This window comes from Artemia franciscana, chromosome 9 (genome assembly GCF_032884065.1).
Source record: "Artemia franciscana chromosome 9, ASM3288406v1, whole genome shotgun sequence".
Taxonomy (NCBI): Eukaryota; Metazoa; Arthropoda; class Branchiopoda; order Anostraca; family Artemiidae; genus Artemia; species Artemia franciscana.
This window is the reverse complement of record NC_088871.1, coordinates 14,279,934-14,299,454: the sequence shown is the minus strand read 5'-3', so window position 1 is coordinate 14,299,454 and position 19,521 is coordinate 14,279,934. Positions and strand designations below refer to the sequence as shown.

Below are 19,521 nucleotides of genomic sequence, written 5' to 3'. Positions count from 1 at the left end.
AAAGTGGATCCAGTACGGTTACGTCAATCACGTATCCACGACATTTGCTTATTCTACCCACCGAGTTTCATCCCGATTTCTCTACTCTAATCGTTTTCCAAGATTTTCAATTTTCCTCTCCAACTCCCCCCAATGTCAACAGATCTGGTCGGGACTTGAAATAAGAGCTTTGAGACATGAGTTCCTTCTAAATATCAAATTTCATTAAGATCCGGTCACCCGTTCTTAAGTTAAAATTCCTCGATTTTATTAATTTTTCCAAATCAACACCCCCAGCTCCTCCAAAGTGAACAGATCCATTTCAATTATGTCAATCATGTATCAATAGCTTGTGCTTATTCTTACCAACAAGTTTTATCACGACCTCTCCACTCTAAGCGTTTTCCAAGATTTCTGTTTCCCCCTCCAACCCCCTATGTCCCCGGATCCGATTCGAATTGAAAATGGAGAATCTGAGACATAAGATCCTTCTATATATCAAGTTTCATTAAGATCCAGTCACCCATTCGTAAGATCAAGATACCTCAATTTTCACGTTTTCCAAGAATTCCGGTTTCCCCTTCCAACTCCCCCCAATGTCACCGGATCTGGTCGGGATTTATAATAAGAGCTCTAAAGCACAAGATCCTTCTAAATATCAAATTTCATTAAAATCTGATCACCCGTCCGTAAGTTACAAATACCTAATTTTTTCTAATTTTTCCGAATTACTCCCCCCAACTCAACCAAAGAGGGTAGATCCAGTCCAGTTATTTAGGTCACATATCTGGGACTTCTGCTTATTTTTCTCACCAAGTTTCATCCCGATCCCTCCACTCTAAGCGTTTTCCAAGATTTTACCCCCCCCCAAACTCCCTCATATGTCGCCGGATCCAGAGCGGATCCGTTCTGGTTATGTCAGTCACATATTTTGGACTTGTTCTTAATCTTCCCACCAAGTTTCATCCTGATCTCTCCACTTTAAGTGTTTTCCAAGATTTCCGATCCCCCCAACTCCCCCCCTTAATGACTCTGGATCCGGTCGGGATTTAAAATAAGAGCTCTGAGTTATCAGGTCCTTCTAAATATGAAATTTCATTAAGACCCGATTATTCCTTCGTAAGTTAAAAATACATCATTTTTTCTAATTTTTCAGAATTAACCCTCCCCCAAACTCCCCCAAAAAGAGAAGATCCGTTCCGACTATGTCAATCACGTATCTAGGACTTCTGCTTATTTTTCCCACCACGTTTCATCGCGATCCATCCACTCTAAGCGTTTTCCAAGATTTTAGGTCCCCCCCCCCCTCCAACTCCTCCCAATATCACCGGATCTGGTCGTGCTTTAAAATAAGAGCTCGTCAAATTATTTTCGTGATAAATTTGTCCAGCTATTTTGAAGCTAAAAACATTACGACTATTGGTGGTTCGATTATCGCTTACGTTGAAAAAAGTCAAAGCGAAGTATTGGTTCAAGTTTCTGATTTTTTGTGGAACTTTTGAGTTCCAGAAACGAAAGAAAATGAGTGGCTTCCTAAAAAAAGGCAAGCCAATTCATTGGGATATTGTGGAAGTAGCAATATAGTTCGACCATACATGCTGCAATCTCCACATGAATCACCTTTGATCGCTACTGTTTCTTCGGGAAAATGGAGAGCTCCACACTGAATACATACAACGTTGAAGGGTCCCAATGACTTGTAGTTAACACTTGACTGGTTTGCGGCCACTTTTTAAGTTTGCACTGGGTTTTGTGCCATAACTTGTTGTCGTTAAACATTCTGCCAGCGTTTATCTTCTTCATTTCGCTTGTCATCTAACAGCATACTTCTTTGCTCTTCACTTTTGTTTTGACTTGTTGTCATTCTAGCTGTCGCTTGTCTTCTAGCCCCATATTTCTTTGTTGTTCACTTTCATTTATGATTCGTTGTAATCTTCGTTGTCACTAGTCTTCTAACCGAATATTCCTTTGTTCTTCGCTTTCGTTTTTGACTCGTTGTAATTCTCACAGTCACTTGTCTCCTTACCACATATTTTTTCGTTTTTTCGCTTTGGTTTTGATTCTTTGTGATCCTCGCTTTCACAAAAAAAATGATGGGAAACGAAATCTATGGTTAAAAGACAAATCAAAATCATAATGGAATAAAAGAACGCGTTATTTAAGACCCACTCAAAAAAGAATTATGTAAAACTAATGCAGAGATTGTCGATCACATCTCAGAAGAATACAAATCTCGTAAAAATTATGGTTTTGTAAAGGATAAACAGGAAGGAGAAATTGAACTTAAACTTTAATTTCTTAATTGATGAACACTTTATTTTAGCAAAACTCAAAAAAGAATTATGTAAAATAAATGCCAATAGGCTATTATCGATCGTGTCTTAATAGAATATAAACTCCATAAAAGTTATGATTTGTGAAGGATAAACAGGAAAGAGAAATTGAATTTACACCAGAATTGCTTATTCAATTGGAATCAAATCAAACGCAATATTATGGTAATGGTTGATTTAGATATATATCAGAGGGTATGTGCAATGGAATACACATGGCTGTTACTGAATTATATATTGACCATAATTAAAGCAAAAATAATTGTTTGGGAAAAGTTGGAAAGGAAATATTTTGCGCTATCTGTAACGACAAGCGGAATTATACAAAATGATGGACAAATCCGGACTTTTTTGCTTGTTACAAAATTGGACAATAATTGTCAAAAGAAATCGTAGATGTGAGAACAATGGCTTTGAGTGCTAGTCTCTTGAACACCGCAACCTTTCCTTGCTGGTATATTTCTCTCTATACTTTCTGTAAAAAAAAAGAAGTTTAAATTTCAGCTACCTGGTTTGTAACCGTTGGGGACTTGTCGTCATCCTCTGTTTCGGTTCCTTCGCTGACAATAGATAACATCGTCGAATATGATAACCTATAGAAGACAGTGAGTTATTTTAGGAACTTTGGATTGAAGATAGTTTCGGTGTAAATAGACATAAAAAACAATATCAAAAATTTTTTTTTTTTTCCTTTTTTAAGTTTTTTTTTGTAATAGATTGTAAATAGTGTAACAAATAGACAATATATATATATATATATATATATATATATATATATATATATATATATATATACTAGCTGTTGGGGTGGCGCTTCGCGCCACCCACACCTAGTTGGTGAGGCGCTTCGCGCCCCCCAAGCCCCCCCGCGCACATAAGTCGTTACGCGCCATATTAGTTACGCGCCATTGTAATTGTGTCCCTATGTCCCACCTGTGAATATAGATAGATTTATATATGTGTTTCAAACTACGTAAAACTTGCGAATATACAACATTCTTGGCGTTCCCATTATCTGTGCATATACAAAGCCTTATGTACTAATAATGACGTCATATGCAAACGCTCTTTTTACAAACAAACAAACATGCATACACACAACTCGTTTTTATATAGATAGATAGATAGATAGATACAATACAAATTAACTGCGTAAAACTTGCGAATATACAACATTCTTCGCTGTCCAATTGTCGCTGCATATAAATAGATTGTCAGGTTTACCGACCCTCGAACATGCAACGTACAATTGTCCATGGGAAAAACAATCAGTATTAAGATCTATACCACATTTTTCTAATGATTGACCTTGAGCTTTGTTAATGGTGATTGCAAATGCTAATCGAATTGGGAATTGCAATCTTTTAAATTGAAAAGGCAGATCCGTTGGAATCATGGGAATGTGAGGAATAAGAACAGCCTCACCCTCAAAAGGCCCTGTCAAGATTGTGGCCTCTATTAGGTTTTCCATTGTTTTTTTTACGGCAAGTCGCGTGCCATTGCAAAGCTTTGGTGGGTTGATATTTCTTAAAAGTATTATTGGTACGCCTATTTTTAGTTGTAGCACGTGTGGTGGAAACCCTGAAAGATCCACGGAATTTAAACATTCAGATGCATAATTAACCTCTTCATTTGGTTCCAAAACTGTGTCGACTGACTTGTAAAGGACTGCCTGGTCTCGAATCTTGGTCAAAACAATATTGTTGATTTCGTGGACGTCTATATTTTTGGGTGCGAGAATCGCTCTTTAACTTAGCCATTTATTATTTTTATAATTTTTTAGAATATTCGGAAATACTTTTTCAATCAATTCATTTTTGGACGTCACTAAATTACAGAAATCAGCAGGTAGTTGTATACGTCCTGAAATTGAGTCTACTGGGAGCTTTCCGTTTCCAATTGCCAGCAATTGATCTGAAAATGTTTGACCAGAGTCATCGTTTTGCAATCGGACACGCATATTTGTAGTTAATTTTAATGTTTTTACGTGTGCCCATAAATTAGAATTTTTCAGGCAAGCATTCATTTCGTCTGCAGGAGTTGATCTAGGTATTATAGGTAATGTTTGCCTGAATGTGCTGCCAAAGGGTTTCGACTTCCCTCGCAAATCTTTCAAGCATTGATCCAGAGCCTCGAGCGATTTTTTGTGTGCCATTGTGCACTCATCCCAAATAATAAGTTTGCATTGCTGCAATACTTTACCCATCCCAGATGATTTGGAAATATTGCACGTTGGAGTTTCTGTAGAATGCAAATTCAGAGGCAATTTCAAAGCGGAATGAGCAGTTCTTCCACCAGGCAGCAATGTTGCGGCTATTCCGGACGACTCAATTGCCAACGCTATATCATTTTTTGATCGAATTGATGCCAGAATCAGTTTTATCACAAACGTTTTACCAGTACCTCCTGGCGCATCCAAAAAGAAAATTTCTCCAACGTTGTTATCAACACAATGCATTATCGTATCATAAATGTCTTTTTGTTCCGATGTTAACTTAGAAATGTTATTTTGTACATACGACAATAGATCACTCGTACTGTAACTTTGTTCACGATCCAATTCTACACATGTCGAAATAGCAGCGATACGGTTAGGTGAAGGCATTCCCAAATCCTGAAGAGGTTTGTTTGCCATACGTACGCACAAATCTTCTATAATAACTAAAGTGTAGTTATAAATTTCTGATGTAAAATCAAAAGTCATATCTGACGTCTCTAACTGTTTTCGATGGAGCATATCTTTGGACATTTTTGACTTATATTTTTCCCATAATTCTGTAGGAGCTGATGGAGAGCAAGTTGTTAAAATGATGCCAAACAATGCACGAATTTTACTCGGAGTTGACGTTTCGCAAGCGTCATTGATGCAGTTATCCCAGTGTTGGTCATTCTCCAATAAATTCAGAGCTTGGTATGCACTACGGTAAGTGTCATGTATAGTGCTGTTTACAGTTCTCAAATACTCAAAGGATGTCGGACCGGGTACATTCACCAAAAGCAGGCGTAGAAAGAAGCATTCATGTTGATTGGGGTGAACGGTGTAGAGTCTTCCTATCGTGGTATCTTTGAAGATGGTAGGTTGGCCGTCGACTGACTTACCCTGTTTTCGACGTTCAAATACGTTATTTTTAGTATTCCACGTGTAATACGAAGGCACTTCAGTATACAGCAGTTTTTTTGCAAAAGAATCATTTTTGCAAAGCGAAAAGAAACCGGTTAACTTTGTATCCGGTGGATTCAGGGCTCTTTGTTGCACGTTGGTTTCCGAGAAATAAACACGTTGACCATTCTGTAAATGTACCGCTAAATGAACAACAGCTGGACTACGTTCATGTATCGGAAATGAAAGAATTCGCCAAACAGCTTCATTACTGCTTATGTATCTTCCAGCCTGATATTGTACGATTTCGTCGATATCTTTGATTTCGGGCTGCAAGCCAAAAACTGCCATGTTACTGCCTTCGTTGACGTATTTACATATGTATTTGATTGCCTTTACGGAGTTACAGTATTCAACGTTTATGTGTGCATTAAATGTTTTTGATAATAATGGGGAATATGGAACAACCCACTGGTTATCTACTTTGATGGTGGTACCGTTACGCTTCTTTATTATTGCTGTTTTACCGCCATCTTCAGTAGATCTTCTTCTATATTGTGGGTAACCATCATTGCCAGTAATTGTGTTGGATATTAAAAGTCGAGGATATTGCTTTGTGCACCTTCCTTTGGCCATGCATGGTGAATTTTCGTTCAGTGCACCGCAAGGTCCATGTATCATATTTTTTACAATAATATCATGTAACCCCTTATCGACATTTTCATCAGGTATTTCAGCGAAAATCACATCATCAATTTCGTTCGAAGTAATTTTTTTATGTAGCCAGATTAGTATATGTGCGTGTGGCAAACCTCGTTTTTGCCATTTCACTGGGTACATCCAGCATCGCACTGACCCAAACACTTCAAAATTTACTATGTAGTTTATCAGTGATTTCAACTTTTGCCGGAAGACACGGGCCGTAATGTCATGTCTATGAACCGCCGATTGTCCTTGAAGTAAAAGCTGCAGTGTCTCGTCCCAAGATTGATTACATGTAAATGTAATAAATAAATCTGGACGACCATAGAGACGAACATACGCAATAGCATCTTGAGCATATTCATGCATATGACGGGGACTGCCAGCATATGACGAAGGTAAAATTGTTAATCTTCCAACGTTTGTGGTATTACCGTCATTTATTACTGCATCTCGCAAATGAATGTATTGTTCAGAGCGGAGCTTGGTCTGATTCAGGCGGATATATAGCAAACGTTCTGATTCAATTTTAGCATACATATCAACGACGAATTGGTGAAACAATTGACGGCATTTTAAAATATAATTTTCTTCATCCTGCCGAATCATTAGTCTATAGGAATAATAATGCATTGCACTGCATTTCTTATTCATTTCTTTGTTAGTGGCTGGATTCATCAATTTAATATTAAAGTGATAGCCGTGGGCTCCATCTCAAAAAATGATAGGATATTGTAGGGCATCGTAGCATCGATGAGTTTCAGCAATTCTTAACAACTGAGCGTTTCGCTTATGAAGAATAATATCTCGAGGTAAAAACTGATCACCGACCATAACGATTGCCACTTCGTCGATAGTTGGAGCATTGTATCTACGCACATGTTGGCCAGGAGGCGTTTTGTCAGCGGAAATAACAATTTTATGCGTATCAGTAGGCATCAAATCGATGGCTGTTTTGAACAGACGCACTAAATTATTATTTTCGCGGAAAAGATGTTGCAATTGGGAAACGATTGTCCTTTCAACGTTGGGAGAAATTTCGCAACGTGCATTCAATTCAGAATTTCTATCACTGATGAAGTACAATTGTAAAAATTTATGATTCTCGCCTGAGAATGGTAGAAGGGACCCTGCTCTATGATAAACTTGCCCTTTTACTTTGAAAGTAGACATAAATTGATCTGGATTTTCGATTTGGGCTCCAAACGACGTCATTTGGAAACATAAGTTGTATTGTCTGATTTGTGACAAAAAACGCTTAGATTCTGACGTAGTTCCAGTAAGGAAAGTCTTCAATGGCTCTGGTGGTGCAGCCAATAGAGGAAGTTTAACGTTTCCTGAGGCGCAACACATTCCCATTGTTTCACTATTGAATTTCAAGGCCTTGCAATAGGGACAAATTTTAGACATAGTCCCGATTTGAATACATCTACTCAAGCTATAATCATCGACTGGGCTGTACCTGAATGCCAGGCGATAACTTTCAGGCTGCTCTGATTCCTCGGCACGCTTTCATTTCTTACTTTCTCTATCAGCAGCAAGCCTGATTTCTTGCTGTTCTTGTGATTCCTCGGCACGCCTTCTTTTTTCACTTTCTCTTTTAGCAGCAAGTCTGGTTTCATGTTGCTCTGGTAGTTCCTCGGCATGCCTTCTTTTTTCACTTTCTCTTTTAGCAGCAAGTCTGGTTTCATGTTGCTCTGGTAGTTCCTCGGCACTCCTTCTTTTTTCACTTTCTCTTTTAGCAGCAAGTCTGGTTTCGCGTTGCTCTGGTAGTTCCTCGGCACGCTTTCTGTTCTTTCTTTCTCTATCAGCCTCAAGCCTGTTTCCTTGCTGTTCTTTTGTTCCTCGGCACGCTTTCTTTTCTTACTTTCTCTATCAGCTTCAAGCCTGTTTCCTTGCTGTTCTTTTGATTCCTCGTTACGCTTTCTTTTTTTACTTTCTCTATCAGCAGCAAGTTTTTTGGCATAGACTCTTTGAGCATCTTCCTCGGCTGTTGCCATTGTAAGTTCATCAGTCATTTTACAGTTAAACATTAATAGATTTCTACGTGAACGCATGTCTTAAATATCTTTAATGAAGTCACCGTCATAACAAAAATGACGACAACTAACTTCATGACGTCAGTAAATACACAAACATGACGTCACCCAACAGACAGACCCACACATCCACAGACAACTTATTTTTATATATATAGATATATATATATATATATATATATATATATATATATATATATATATATATATATATATATATATATATATATATATATATATATATAATATATATATATACATATATATATATATATATCCCAGGGGAAGTATACAGAGGTTTTCAGGGGGATTTTTTCTGGTAGGGGAGGGGCTTATCCGAAAATATCTTTCCATGGGGAAGAGAATTTTTCCTGAAGGGGTGCCGGATTTACCAGCATTACTTAAAAAAGATGAGAAATTAAAAATAAAAAAAAACTTTTTAACTAAAAGTAGGGAGCAATATTAAACTCAAAACAAACAGAAATTATTACGTATATGAAGGGGTTGATATATGTCAATACATCACTCTTTACGCTAAAGTTTTTTTAGTACTTTCAAAAGAGCTATTTATTCTAATTAAGCGGCCTTTGTGATTCAGGGGTCCTTCTTAAAGATTTGGAACAAATTCAAACTTCAGCGTAAAGAGCAAGGTATTGACGAGTAGGCAAAGCCCCTCATATACGTCATAATTTCTGTTAGTTTTAAGTTTTAATGGTGCTCCTTACTTTCAGTTGAAAACCTGGTTTTTTCATTGAATCTCTTGAAGAGTCAACGCTATAACTAAACTTCGCTTCAATTATGTCAATCACGTATCTAGAACTTGTGCTTATTCTTCCCATCAAGTTTCATCCCGATCTCTCCACTCTAAGCGTTTTCCAAGATTTCTGGTTTCCAAGATTTTTTCTTCCTCCCTTCAACCCCCTATGTCCCCGGATCCGATTCGAATTGAAAATAGAGGATCTGAGACATAAGATCCTTCAATATATCAAGTTTCATTAAGGTGCGATCACCCATTCGTAAGATAAAGTTACCTCAATTTTCAAGTTTTCCAAAAATTCCGGTTTCCACCGGCAACTCCCCCCAATGTCACCGGATATGGTCGTGATTTAAAATGAGAGCTCTTCCATCTAAATATCAAACTTCAATAAGATCTGATCACCCGTTAGTAAGTTACAAATGCCTCATTTTTTCTAACTTTTCCGAATTACTCCCCCCCCCCCAACTCCACCAAAGCGAGCGGATCCGGTCCGGTTATGTCAGTCACATATCTTGGACTTGTGCTTATTCTCTCCACCAAGTTTCATCCTGATCTCTCCGCTTTAAACGTTTTCCAAGATTTACGGCCCCCAACTCCCTCCCCCCCCCCAATAACACTGGATCCGGTCGGGATTCAAAATAAAAGATCTGAGTTACGAGTTCCTTCTAAATATGAAATTGCATTAAGATCCGATAGCGCCTTCGTAAGTTAATTTGCCTCATTTTTCTAATTTTTCAGAACTAGCCCTCCCCCCAACTCCCCCAAAGAGAGCAGATCCATTACGGTTATGTCAATTACGTATCTAGGACTTGTGCTTATTTTTCCCACCAAGTTACATCCCAATCCCTCCCTAATAAGCGTTTTCCAAGATTTTAGGTCCCCCCCCAATTCCCCCCAAAGTCATGGGATCCGGTCGGGGTTTAAAAAAAGAGCTCTAAGACACGATATCCTTCTAAATATCGAATTTCATTAAGATCCTATCACTCGTTCGTAAGTTAAAAAATGCTTCATTTTTTTCTGATTCTTCCGAATTTTTGCTACAAGTTGTCGACAATATATTCATTGTTTTGCAACGACTTACAAAAGTGACTTATCGAAGGAGTCACCATAGATGAATTTGGATTGCGCCAATGGAAAGAGCGTAGTCGAACTAGTATGGGGTGATATCTAACTTAAAATGTCAGAAAGTGATATTCACGGCAATATCTTTGGACAGTTGCCTCGTCAAAAAAAAAAAGAATAATACATTGGGCCCATATCGCTCTTCACTACTTACGCAGTGCTAATTGCTCTGCATATGATAAGTTTACAATCCTATAAAGCAGCAGTAAAGAAGCACTTAGCAAGACCGTGAGGGGATTCCATCCCCACCGCTGCAAAGTTGGCCCAATATACTGAAGAATTGGGCCTAATACCGAATTGTTTCGTGGCGTCAGACACGATTGTGGCTAGAAAATTCTTCTAAAGTACCACCCCTTAAAATTTCGGCTATTTGTACTTTTGAGGCGTAGCGCATAAAATTCATACATGAAAAGCAAACTAAATGCAAGATGAAAAGCAAGCTGCCCAAAAACTGGGGCCTTAGAAAACTTTTAATAGATTTCATTTCTCAGTTTTGAGTCAAAATTATAATGAAGTTTTGGCTTTGGCTGTAAACAATTAATAGTTGTGCCTGGGTATTTCCTTTCATGGCTACAAGTGCGACAAGTCGTAGCTTTAACTCATTTGACCACAGATAGAGGACAGACCCTTTTGGCAGAACCTGGTCTAGCAGCTTCTTGGTGCCGAGTTGGGCTGAATAGCCTGCACCTCGTCTTAAAGCTCTTCGATACCTTAAAAAATATCGCCCATTACAAGCTTTATTAGTTTATGTGATTAAACTATTCAGAATTGATTAGGTGGTCTTGCCATAAGTTGTACAGAGATCTTATTGATAAGAGATCTGAATAAACGAAGAAAAAACGATTATAATAGTCGACATATATTTCCTCGGAAATCTTAGAACTTAGTGTTAACTACATTTAACTTCTCCGGTTTTGTATCAGACATAAAGCTAATCAGATTTAATGAAGCTTACATCATTGGGAGGTGTAAAGTTTTTTTTTGGTTGAATGGAGCAGAATCCTCTTTTTATAGTTCAGGGAAGGACATTTTCTAAGAATACTCTACCTTTTTGGAAAACATTAAAATCAGCTCAAAAGAAGTCTCTTTGAATAATTTAATAGCTTTGGAAGTTTCCGGTTCTGTTAATTCCTTGCTTTAAATTTTTCCAGACAAAGGACGCACATTATTTTTGTTCTATTAGACAGAATTTTGCATTACAATTAGTAAGGGATTATAAGCTCCCTTTTTTAAACTAGCCTCTCGTTAACTTTTCGAACTGTTGCAAACTAAGATCCCCTACAAGTTTTTAACAAAATTGCCTCAGAAGCTTCCTGTGGTGCTGGGAAATTTTGCTGATGGGCCTTCTGTCTTTGAGACAGTCAGCCGACGTTGAAACAAACAAAATTACTTTTTTGACATCAAAATCCTTAAGTAAGTAAGTTTTCCATATTATCTGGTATTTATAAAGGTAGTAAATTTATGGTAATAAACCAAATCCTTTATCAGTTTGCTTTCACAAAATTACCACTAAATATTACCATTCTTATTAGATGCGCGGTGGCTGCTTACCTCATTGCGTATTGCAATATTTTTTGTATGTTATCTGGATTTTGTTCAGGTAATTAATTTATGGAGCGAATGATAATTCATACTATATATCATGGAATGAAAACCAATTTTTAACATAGAACCTGCGAGTTTTAGGAAATGAAAGATGGTAAATGCAAAAGCTAATTATTTTTAAGCACCAACTGAAAATACGTAATTTTTGCTGCAGTTACATGATTAATTGACTCTCATAAAAAATGCTAAAAATACAAAAAAGAACATAGTTGACATAGTTGGTATATTGGAAACAAATCTTGAAAAAAACCTGTTAACTTTGGTCATTTTTTTTTCCAACGCTTTGGTGACGCTTCCTCAGTCCAAGTAACAACAGAAGAACCGACTGTACTTCAAGTTTTCAGTATAAAAGAATCAAACAAGTACAGTGCCGTCAAAACACCAAAGAGAACAAACTAGATAATGGGAACACAATACTCTTGTCATGATAAGCATTTCGTAATTATTTGCTTCGAGAAAAATTATCCTGATTCAATCCTTAATTTAGGTGTTCACTTTACTATGAGGTTGAAGCAACAATTAGCACAATATGCACATTATCTTACCTAATAAATAATTCCATAGGCTGACTTATATTTCCAATTTAGTGTATTTTTGTAGCTCAATGATTTGTTTTCCCCCATTCCTAATTTTTGGTGTCTTGCTGTCAATTGAAACCGGTTTTTAATTGGGTGTAGTGGTTTAATGTGGGGGTTTTAAATCAGAGTGTAGCTCATCATAAGGAATTGATTAGCAAGTACGAATCCTTAAAATGAGAAAAGGACGTTTGCCGTACATGAATTTTATTTTTGATCAAGTAATTTTGAAGAAATTTCTTTACGGGCAAATAATTTAAGTTATTTTTTCTCTGTAGATAATAATTAGATTGCGAAGAAGAAGCAACAAAATATTTACTTACGCCAATTCCGTTCTGTATAGCCTACAGACGATAACCTATATTCTGTAAAATAGCCTTACTGACTAAATATTTGTAACTTCTTGTCTGAATTTGGAAATTGGCATCAGTACTTATAAGGCTTTATTGTACCATCTGTTAGCGAAATTTCCAAGTTTATATTTATCATAATCTATACCTATCAACAAGTGACTTTCTAGGCTAAAAACGAGTCCAAAGGCAGTCTTTGACTCATACGTCATACAATCCTGCACTAGAAAAACAACTAGTTGATTCACGACAACAGGAATTTTTAAGAACATAATAAGCCAACGTTTAAGATAACCTGAAACGGAAAAAATATTATGTACCTTTTTTTGCTGGTATCTTCTTCCTCTTCTTCAATTCCTATCGTCGTTAGGTCATCGAAGCTCGCAAATGAACGAACCCGACATCTCGAATTCCTTAATGTTAAATTAACATCTTCATTATCACTTTCATCACAGGACGAAACATCCATATCCGAAGAATACATTTCTATTCCGTATTCGTGTTCTAAATGCGGACTGAGTTCGTGTTGTTCATCAGCTTTAGGTATATTACCAGATTTATTCAAGTATTCACACTCACTGTACTCCACACCTGCATTTTCTAAAGTACTATCAAAATTTGAAATGAAAGAAGAGCTAGAACCACTAATATTTTGCATGTCAATTTTTAAACTTTTCACCTCTTGTGTTTCAACACCCTGATTCCTATCATATGTGTCACAAGTAAAAGTTGAACTAGAGTCCTCGGGGAATTCAGATATTATGCTATTGTGTCTTTTATTTGTATGTTGTAAGATATCTCTATTTGTATGTTGTAAGATATCTTCATTTGCAAGAGTATCAATGTCGACTGGACATTCCGTTTTATCACATTTGGAAATTATTAAAACTTCTCCATTCTGTAACGGCCCCAGCAGTTCTGGAATACCTCTCTCAGAGTTATCAATCCATATCTTGTCATAAATATTATTTTCCAAATCAGTTTCATTGCCTTCAACCACTATAAGTTCATCATCTTCAGTGCTCTTCTCGCTAAACCTATAATCCTCATAAATCCCAGTAGTTTCTGATAAATCCGAAAACCCTGCTTCCACGTTCATGTCTTTTATTGTGAAATCATTTCTTATCCATATTTTGTCATAATTCTGACTTTGATCACTGCAATTATGATTGCGTTCATTGCCCAAATCTTCGGCAGTTTTGTTACTACAGCTACTTCCAAAAATTTGTGCTGGGATATTCCCCGTTGAAAGGACATCATTTCTATGTCTAGATGTCTCTGGCTCGGCTAGCATGCTAGATTCTTTCCCTTCACAATTATCTCTGAATGATGAGGTACTAGTGGCGAGACTTTCTATCTTATTATCAACTTTGATGAGTTTCTCATTCCCGTCTGTTCCTTCACTCAATATGGGTCTACTATCATTGCCACTAATTTGAATATTGATATCCTCCGAAGCTGAAAGTGAATCAATCCCTGCTGGGTCCTTACTAGTAGACCACAATTGTTGTCCGCTTTTTCGTCTCTGTGGCTTGGCAACCTGGCCGGGGCTTGATAAACCTAGAATATACAAAAAGTTAAATTTTTGTGGGTTCCGTGGAATGCTTTTCATGCTGTTGACATGGTACAGATTTAAATAGCCCATCCAGGGACGTACGCAGAGGGGAAGCTTCTGGGCCCTCTTCCCATAAATCCTTATTTTTTTAATTTCTTGGAAATAATTTCTTGGAATAAACGCATCTAATTTTAATCAAACCTATAAATTAGTAACCTTGAATTACAGGCAGGACTGTTTGAAGGGGTAGGGGGAGAAAGCTACCCCGAGCAGAAGCACCAAACTCGCCAAAGTACTGAGCCACCTGGTAACTCCCACAAAGAGAGTATATCCATTACGGTTACGTCAATCACGTACCTACGACATTTGCTTATTCTACCCACTAAGTTTCATCCTGATCTCTCCATTCTAAGCGTTTTTCAAGAATTTCGGTTTCCCACTCCAACTCCCCCCAATGACAACAGATATGGTCGAAATTTGAGAGAAGTGCTCTGACCCATAAGTTCCTTCTAAATATCAAATTTCATTAAGGTCCAGTCACCTGTTTTTAAGTTAAAAATACCTCAATTTTTCTAGTTTTTCCAAATTAACACTCCCCAGCTCTCCCAAAGAGAACGGATCGATTCCAATTATCTCAATCACGTATTTATAACTTGTGCTTATTCTTCCGATCAAATTTCATCCCGATCTCTCCACTCTAAGCGTTTTTCAAGACTTCCGGTTCCCAAGATTTCTGTGTCCCCCTCCAACCCTTTATGTCCCAAGATCCAATTCAAATTGACAAAGGAGCAGATGAGAAATAAGATACTTCTATATATCAAGTTTCATTAAGATTCGATCACCCATTCGTAAGATAAAGACACCTCAATTTTCACGTTTTCCGTGAATTCCGGTTTCCCCCTACAACTCCCCCCAATGTCACCAGATCTGGTTGGGATTTAAAATGACAGCTCTAAAGTACAAGGGCTTTCTAAATATCAAATTTCATTAAGATCTGATCACCCGTTCGTAAGTTAAAAATACCTCATTTTTGTTATTTTTCCAAATTACTCCCCCCCCCCAACTCCACCAAAGAGAATGTATCCGGTCGATTATGTCATTCACGTATTTTGGACTTGTGCTTATTCTTCCCAACAAGTTTCATCCTGATCTCTCCGCATTAAGTGTCTTCCAAGATTTCTGGTTCCCCCAAACTCCCCCCCCCCCAATCACACTGGATCCAGTCACGATTTAAAATAAGAGATTTGAGTTACGAGGTCCATCTAAATATGAAATTTCATTAAGACCTGATCACTCCTTTGTAAGTTAAAAGTACCTCATTTTTCCTAATTTTTCAGAATTAACCCTCCCCCAACTCCACCAAAGATAGCAAATCCGTTCCGGTTATGTCAGTCACGTATCTAGAGTTTTTGCTAATTTTCCCCTCCTAGTTTCATCCCGATTCCTCCATTCTAAGTTTTTTCGAATATTTTAGGTTGCCCCCCCCCCAATTCCCCCAATGTCACTGGATCCAGTTGGGAGTTAAAATAAAAGCTCTGAGACACGATATCCTTCCAAAAATCAAATTTCATTAAGATCCGATCACCCGTTCGTAAGTTGAAAATACCTCATTTTTTTCTAATTTTTCCGATTTAACCGTCCCCCCCCCCACCCCCAGATGGTCGAATCGGGGAAACGACAATTTATAATTCAATCTGGTCTGGTTCCTGATATGCCTGCTAAACGTCATCGTCCTAGCTTACCTGGAAGTGCCTAAACTAGCAAAACCGGGACTGACAGACAGACCAACCGACATACAGACCGACCGACAGAATTTGCGATCGCTATATGTCACTTGGCAGATACAAGTTCCAAAAAAACAAACAAATTGAAGCCTATTTCCTAGCATGCTGAATTCTTGCATGAACACATCCTAACTCAAATCAATGTTGTCTTTATTTGCAGACTGAGACATTTAAATCAAATAGGTTTTAGGTACTTGGGATTGTACTTGCCTTTTCAGAGGACGCCCCGCTGTCAACGCCCCGCTCTTTACGCTAAAGTTTGACTCTTTCAACTCAATTTTTTAAAACAGTAAAAAACTTTAGCGTTGATGAGGAAGGAGCCCCTTTCATATACGAAGTAATTTCTGTTCGTTTTAAGTTTTAATGTCGCTCCTTAATTTCAGTTGAAAAAACTTGTTTTTTTTTTATTTTCTGAACGTTTTTGAATCAATGCATGTTTTGATTTTGGCTCTCCTCAGATGAATAATTAAAAAGAAATTTGCACATTTATTTTTTTGGCTAAATGGCTTTCTCAGAGTTTTGATCGAAAAGAGCGGGAAAGGAGGCCTAGTTGCCCTCCGATTTCTTGGTTACTTAAAAAGGCAACAAGAACTTTTAATTTTTTACGAATGTTTTAATTAGTAAAAGATATACGTAACTTATAAATTTGCTTACGTAACGAACTTTTGTATTCTCATGCTTTTATTACGTATATGAGGCGGTTCACCCCCTCGTAAGTACCTCGCTCTTTATACTAAAAATTTTGTCCCAGTTCCTTGAGAATGACCCCTAAATCACAAAAGCCGTAGAATCAATATTTGAAATTACGAAAAATACTTTAGCGTAAAGAGCGAGGTGTTAGGAGGAGGTGAGCCCCTCATATACGTAATAATTTCTGTTTGTTTTAAGTTTTAATGCTGTTCCTTACTTCCAGTTGAAAAAACTTTTTCATATTTAATTTTTCATTGTTTTTTTTTTAAATAATGCTACAAAATCCTGCGCTCCCTTCATGGAAATTTTCTACCCCCATGAAAAATTACTCGATGGTAAGTTCCCCCAACATATCCCCTCTTTTCAACCCCTCCCCCCAACCAAAAAATCCCCCTGAAAACGTCTGTACACTTCCCAATAACCATTACTATATATAAGCACTGGTCAAAATTTGTAACTTGTAGCTCCCCTCCCAAGGAGACTGCGGGGGAGTAAGTCGTCCCCAAAACATAGTTATAAGGTTTTTCAACCACGTTGAATAAAATGGCAATCTCAGAATGTTGATCCGTTGACTTTGGGAAAATAATTAGCGTGGGAGGGGGGCTAGATGCCCTCCAATTTCTTTGGTCACTTAAAAAGGCCACTCGAACTTTTCATTTCCGTTAGAATGACCCCTCCCGCAATATTCTAGGACCACTGGGTCGATACGCTCACCCCTGGAAAAAAAAACAAAAACAAACAAATAAACACGCCGTGATCTGCCTTCTGGCAAAAAATGCAAAATTCCACATTTTTGTAGATAGGAGCTTGAAACTTCCACAATAGGGTTCTCTGATATCCCCCTATTTTCTAAAATAATACAAATATTCTCAGGCTCGTAACTTTTGAAGGATGAGACTAAACGATGAAAACTTATATATTTAAAATCCGCATTAAAATGTGATTCTTTTGATATAGCTATTGGTATCAAAATTCCATTTTTTAGAGTTTTGGTTACTATTGAGCCGGGTCGCTCCTTACTACAGTTCGTTACCACGAACTGTTTGATAAGTTCCATGATTACTTTCTATAGCTGCCTCATCTTGGCGTATTTTTAGAATTCGTGCAAAACTGGTGGTTTCAAACTAGTTTGACAAGGTTTCATTTATTTCCTTTGTATGTTTATTACAAAAATTAGGGGTAATAGATATCTACCTTCTTTAGATATTTTTTTATCTTCAATGTTGTTGATTGGTATATAGATGACACTACCTGTATCATCATTATCAAAACATCCGTATCCATATGATGGCTCTGAGCTTTCGGAGTCGACCTCCTAAAATAAAAAAATTTTGATATATGCTTATATGATACTTTCAAGTTGGATATCAAATCACAATCCACTCTATCACACCAAAAGTCAAAACTACGAGATTACACACTCTCAAATGGGACGGGGAAAAATTAAATTTGTTCATTTTAAGTTTTTGAAATTAACTATATTGAATAATATATTAATTTAATGATTTAATAAATAATTTGATGAAATTAACCACAAAAAATTTCATTTTTCTTAGGATTTCCAGTGTTTTTTTTTTTGAAAGGATCATCATTTCTGATTACAAGTCTCATTGCCATTTTAAAGGCATAAAGAAATCGGATTCAATTCAGATTGAACTAAGCGCATACTTCACAAATAGTACTTGATTTTAATCAGGTCTATATTTTCAAACAGTTCGTGGTAACAAACTGTAAGTAAGGAGCAACCTGGTTCGATAGTAGCTGAAACTCTAAAAAACAGAATTTTGATACCAATGGATATACCAAAAGAATCGAATTTTTATGCTGATTTTAAATATACAAGTTTAATTTGTTTTACCCATCAAAGGTTATTAGCCTGAGAAATTTGACTCATTTTCTAAAAAAAGGGGTAAACACCCCCTAAAAGTCATAGAGTCTTGATGAAAATCACACCATCAGATTTAGTGTATCAGAGAACCCTACCGAGGACGTTTCAAGCTCTAATCTGCAAAAATGTATGCAAAAATTGTATCTACCCAATGGGCTTAGAAAATCAATAAGGGGCTTATCTAACGGAAATCAACAGTTCTAGTGCCCTTTGGAAGTGACCAGAAATTGGAGGGTAACTGGTGCTCCCCCTAAATAAGACGTAAAATCTATCATGGAAAAGGAAAAAAGAAGAAAAAACTTAAAGGGACTTATCGCTGGCAGCACAATAGCACTGCCAAGTAAAGAGCGAATTGAACACGATCCATTTTTTTCAAATAGAGAAAAGGACATTAACCTAACAATTAGGACCAGGGGCCCAACAATGAGTTAAGAGATGAATGAAAAAATTGCGGGAAAAGGACATTTATTTGAAAATTAGGGCCAAGGATTCAACACTTTCCCCAAAAGATAAGTGGGAGCAACTGGGCTCCCATGATTTCGATTCTTAACATCTGTTTTGGCATACTAGCTCTGGTGTTCTAATCAAACACCTGAGAAAGCAGGTATTACAAGTTTTTAATTTATTACAATTATGCTACAGTTCGAATTTGTTCCGATTCTTTAAGAATGACCCCTGAATCACAAAAGCCGTTTAATTAGAATAAATAGCTCTTTCGACAATACTGAAAATACTTCGGCGTAAAGAGCAAGGTATTAAGGAGGGGGCGAACCCCTCATATACGTACAAATTTCTGTTTGTTTCAATGTTGCTCCTTACTTTCAATTGAAAAAACTTGTTTTTGAATTTAATTTCTGATCGTATTTTAGATAATGCTGTGAAATCCCGGCGCCCCCTTCATGGAAAATTTTCTTCTTAGATAAAAAAATTCTTCACGGAAAGATCCTCCCGCGTAACCTCCTCCTCCACAAGAAAAAATCACCCTGATAACGTCTGTATACTTCCCAATAACCGAAACTATATGTAAACAATGGGCACAGTT

At 37.1% G+C, this 19,521-nt stretch overlaps 1 protein-coding gene across 1 annotated transcript in view; it reads right to left on the bottom strand.

Moving 5' to 3' along the window:
• The window catches only part of LOC136031039 (uncharacterized), an 84,537-nt gene that overhangs the window by 25,475 nt on the left and 39,541 nt on the right, over positions 1 to 19,521 (bottom strand). The window contains exons 4-6 of the mRNA XM_065710233.1: positions 17,786 to 17,906; positions 12,883 to 14,122; positions 2,821 to 2,905 (exon numbers count right to left, since the gene is read on the bottom strand). Of these exons, the coding sequence (XP_065566305.1) occupies positions 2,821 to 2,905; positions 12,883 to 14,122; positions 17,786 to 17,906 (1,446 nt within the window). The remainder of the gene's footprint in view (positions 1 to 2,820; positions 2,906 to 12,882; positions 14,123 to 17,785; positions 17,907 to 19,521) is intronic.